The 5,000-nt window shown below is 37.8% G+C and overlaps 1 protein-coding gene across 1 annotated transcript in view; it reads right to left on the bottom strand.

Annotated features, from left to right (window-relative positions):
- Nucleotides 1-4,367: 4,367 nt before the first annotated feature.
- LOC137625761 (proteoglycan 4-like) overlaps nt 4,368-5,000 on the bottom strand; it is a 6,688-nt gene continuing 6,055 nt past the window's right edge. The window contains exon 5 of the mRNA XM_068356656.1: nt 4,368-5,000. This exon is cut by the window's right edge and continues 367 nt beyond it. Coding sequence (XP_068212757.1) covers nt 4,369-5,000 — 632 coding nt within the window. The 3' untranslated portion in view covers nt 4,368.

Here is a 5,000-nt window from a genome sequence, read left to right as displayed (position 1 = left end):
ATTATGTTGATTCCTGACTTTGTGTGAACACAAGACATCCAGCGAATATTTCAAACCAGAAATTCCCTCTCCTAGGAGATCCCATTCGTTGAGAATCACATGAATTCCTCAAACACAAGCAAAAATCAAGAATCTTCAACGCCATTACTCATTCCCAGGTGCTGTTTACTCCAAGGAATATGTCAAATGAAAAGTAATTCTTGCATCTATATTTAGAGTTGCCATTTTGCTATTTTCTCTTAGCCTTTCCACACTTATAAGGAAAGGAATATTAATTAATACTTGAGAACTGGTACTGAAGAACTCTTGTATATAATAATTTATAAATAGGCATAAAATAAAACTTAGTATAAGGTTCCTCTATCTATTTATATTTATATAGTAAAGAAATATTGCAAAAATAGCAACATTTGGCAATTGCAGTGAAAGATGCCATATTTTATTTTCTCTTGAATACTGTTACAAAAAACTGAATTATTATTTACCTTTTAGTGGAAAGTGAACAGTTATTTTTATATAATTCCTCCTTCATACTGACCTTTGACCGTTAGAAACGTCATAAAATAACATGACCTTCTTGAATTGAGTCAGGTTCTGAACTGAAGTGTTTTACGTAATCTTTGGAAACAATATCGATCAAAGCATCCGCACATGACGTCAGACTGCTTCAATACGCAAACCATACCTGTACTACTTTCCCCTGTCCTGTATCGCATGGTCTGCGCTGCCCTTCCTGGTATCGTGTCTCTGCGCTACCCTGTCCTGCGTTTGTCATACTCTGCTCTGGCCTGCCCTACCGCGTCCTGCATCCTGCCTTTGTCATACTCTGGTCTGCACTATCCTGCCCTGTCCTGTGTCTGTTATACTCTGCACTTCCCTGTCCTACTCTGTCCTGCATCTGTCATATCCTGCGCTGTCCCTCCCCTGCCGCATCCTGCGTCTGTCATACTCTGCCCTGTCCTGTCCTGCTCCGTCCTGCGGTTATCATACTCTGCGTTGCCCTTCCCTTCCCCGTCCTGCATCTATCATACACTTCACTGCCCTGCATCTCAATTTGTGCCAAACTTTAGAAGGGTGTATTACTTTGAATACTAAGAATAACCTCTCTCTCTCTCTCTCTCTCTCTCTCTCTCTCTCTCTCTCTCTCTCTCTCTCTCTCTCTCTCTCTCTCTCTCCAGCAAAACTAAATTGAAAAATCATCAGCATCAGTCTTTTCCTTTGATAAACATCTCTATCTTTCCCACCATTAATCTCCTCCTCCTCATCTTCTTCTTCTTCTTCTCTTCTTCTTCTTCCTCCTCCTTCGTAACTCGAAGAATAGGCCTTCCATTATAAGCACTAAGGAGGCCTTGTAGGTAACCGATATTACCCAAAGTAATCCTTCTTCCCCATAGGAGTAAAAATATCCTTTGAGGGCGCCCTTTGAAGACATAATTGAATCCAGAATCCTCCCGCAGATGGGCTGTGTCGCCTCTGAGTCCCTGACACTCACCGAGGATGTAAGAGAATGGAATGTTGAATAAGATATAACATCTGTTTACATTGGAGTTTCACATTCTATCCACTTTAGGATACACATTGGAGTTTCACATTCTATGCACTTTAGGATACACATTGGAGTTTCACATTCTATCCACATTAGGATAAATAATCTGAGCCGTTGCCGGTGTGGGAGGGCTATGGATGTCTTCTTCAAATGTGCCTTGTTGCCCTGTTTAATTTAAAACACGATAAAGTCACTTCTGTCTGTAGGTCATAACTATTTTCATAGCCAATCATTGCTTTTCAAATGATTCATATTTGACTGTATGAAATCCACGCCAATTAATACAGGTTAAGGTCAAAGGTCAAGGTCGAGAAGTAAACTGCTGTGGCGGAGGTCTACGCTCTACTGAGTGCCCCTCTAGTTAATATTCTTATTGTTCTTTCATATTTATAGGGAATAATAAAAATGGAGTTTACGAGAATAATATTCAAAATATTCAATATTCAAAAGAATACACTCACGGGTTTTTTCAACTCTTATTTTGCTGTGAATCTGACAGTTTCACTCTAAGAAAAAACTAACAAAACGTAAAAATATATATATCTTTTACAACCGTGTGGGTTGGGCAGACCATACACGGCCATTGAAGGCTGTACTTTTAAGAGTACCATAAAAGAACAATATGCTTTTAAATGAACGAATTAAAAAAACAAACAGATGCCATTCGTTTCCATATTTTTAATTCGGGTATTTTTTTTTCTTTTTTGGCTTTTTACTTCAACAGTGTTTTTTATTGTTTTAAATAAAAATATATGTGACAGGTTTAAATGCTTCGTAATGAATACAGAGGCGAGAGAGAGAGAGAGAGAGAGAGAGAGAGAGAGAGAGAGCTGAGAGAGAGAGAGAGAGAGAGAGAGAGAGAGAGAGAGAGAGTTACAAGGATTTTGGATGTCTCAAAGATTTTTTTAGTCCATCCGCGGAGACTCCATTTGCTCTTGGAGAGAGAGAGAGAGAGAGAGAGAGAGAGAGAGAGAGAGAGAGAGAGAGAGAGAGAGATTGTCAAGACAAACATTACTTACAGGTAGCATGTAAAATTTATTATTATTATTATTATCATTATTATTATTATTATTATTATTATTATTATTATTATTATTATTATTATTGATAATAATAATAATAAAATAATTTATGATGCAATTACTCAGTGCTATAGAACAATGTTCTCTTCTATTATGAGTCATAACATTTTTTGTTCTTCTTTTAAATGAACTTTGTCTCAGTCAGCTGACTTTGTTATAAATTTCAGTTATTTTAACGTCAATCTGATGACGTAATAGTTGCAGAATCGATCAAATAAAAACTATAATGATAAAAAATATTTTACTTTAAAAAAAGTAGATTTTTTAACTAAGTTCTTTGAAAAACTGCAGAAAAATAATGTAGGGTAATAATAGTGAATATAAATGAACATATAATGATTATTAAATAAAAAATGTAATTTCGTGAATTACAATTTACAATAGATTCTAATTTCTTCACGTGCCTGAATGATAAACGAGTTTTGTAATATTTCGTGTTTATAATATTCCTTGAATTATGTAAATATAATCTTGATTTTTATTGTGAAATGAAGTAGAATAATTGTATATTTCATTTAGAAAAAATGTTCCCAAGAGAATAAATAAATTAGCAGAATATAATTAAGATAAAAACACAAGGTAGGAACCTGCAGGGTTTGGAGTCAGGGCTGTAGAGTAAGTTGTAGTTTCATTCATAAGAATTTCATTCATAGGAGTTTCATTCATAGGTGGTGAATAAACCGATGTTTGAATCAGGGTTTACAGAGCCTGTACGTGAACTGCTGTTACAGATGTAGTTTCTGGTATAGTGGGAGAAAGAGGGTCTTTTGTTGTGGTCTGTAAGTCTGGTGTTGTAGATACTGTTTGGACTGTTGGTAAAGATGTAGTTCCTGGTATAGTAGGAGAAAGATGGTCTTTTGTTGTAGTCTGTGAGTCTGGTGTTGTAGACACTGTTTTGACTGTTGTTACAGATGTAGTTTCTGGTATAATAGGAGAAAGAGGGTCTTTTGTTGTGGTCTGTGAGTCTGGTGTTGTAGCCACTGTTTGGACTGTTGGTAAAGACGTAGTTCCTGGTATAATAGGAGAAAGAGGGTCTTTGGTTGTGGTCGGTGGGTCTGGTGTTGTAGCCACTGTTTGGACTGTTGGTAAAGATGTAGTTCCTGGTATAATAGGAGAAAGAGGGTCTTTGGTTGTGGTCTGTGAGTCTGGTGTTGTAGACACTGTTTGGACTGTTGGTAAAGATGTAGCTTCTGGTATAATAGGAGAAAGAGGGTCTTTTGTTGTAGTCTGTGAGTCTGGTGTTGTAGACACTGTTTAGACTACTGGTATAATAGGAGAAAGAGGGTCTTTGGTTGTGGTCTGTGAGTCTGGCGTGGTTAACAGTGTTTGGACTGTTGGTAAAGATGTAGTTCCTGGTAGAATAGGAGAAAGAGGGTCTTTTGTTGTGGTTTGTGAGTCTGGTGTTGTAAGCACTGTTTGGACTCTTGGTAAAGATGTAGTTCCTGGTATAATAGGAGAAAGAGGGTCTTTTGTTGTGGTCTGTGAGTCTGGTGTTGTAGACACTGTTTGGACTGTTGGTAAAGATGTAATTTCTTGTATAATAGGAGAAAGAGGGTCTTTTGTTGTGGTTTGTGAGTCTGGTGTTGTAGACACTGTTTAGACTACTGGTATAGTAGGAGAAAAAGGGTCTTTGGTTGTGGTCTGTGAGTCTGGTGTTGTAGACACTGTTTAGACTACTGGTATAGTAGGAGAAAGAGGGTCTTTTGTTGTGGTCTGTGAGTCTGGTGTTGTAGACACTGTTTAGACTACTGGTATAATAGGAGAAAGAGGGTCTTTTGTTGTGGTCTGTGAGTCTGGTGTTGTAGACACTGTTCGGACTGTTGGTAAAGATGTAGTTCCTGGTATAATAAGAGAAAGAGGGTCTTTTGTTGTGGTCTGTAAGTCTGGCGTTGTAGACACTGTTTGGACTGTTGGTAGAGATGTAGCTTCTGGTATAATGGGAGAAAGAGGGTCTTTTGTTGTGGTCTGTAAGTCTGGTGTTGTAGACACTGTTTGGACTATTGGTAGAGATGTAGCTTCTGGTATAATGGGAGAAAGAGGGTCTTTGGTTGTGGTCTGTGAATCTGGTATGGTAAGTTGTATATTAACTGCTTGTATAGATACAGTTTCTGGCATAACAGGATAAAGATGGTCTTTTGTTGTGGTCTGTAAGTCTGTTGTGGTAGACAGTGTTTGAACTGTTGTTGGGAAAGTAGTTCGTAGTGTAGTCAGAGAAATGGGATCTTTTGTTGTGGTCTGTAAGTCTGTTGTGGTAGACAGTGTTGGGACTGTTGTTGGGAAAGTAGTTCGTATTGTAGTCAGAGAAATGGGGTCTTTTGTTGTGGTCTGTAAGTCTGTTGTGGTAGACATTGTTGGGACTGTTGTTGGGAAAG

This window comes from Palaemon carinicauda, chromosome 32, assembly GCF_036898095.1.
Source record: "Palaemon carinicauda isolate YSFRI2023 chromosome 32, ASM3689809v2, whole genome shotgun sequence".
Taxonomy (NCBI): Eukaryota; Metazoa; Arthropoda; class Malacostraca; order Decapoda; family Palaemonidae; genus Palaemon; species Palaemon carinicauda.
Note: the sequence above shows the minus strand (reverse complement) of the source record. Positions and strands in the feature narration are given on the sequence as shown.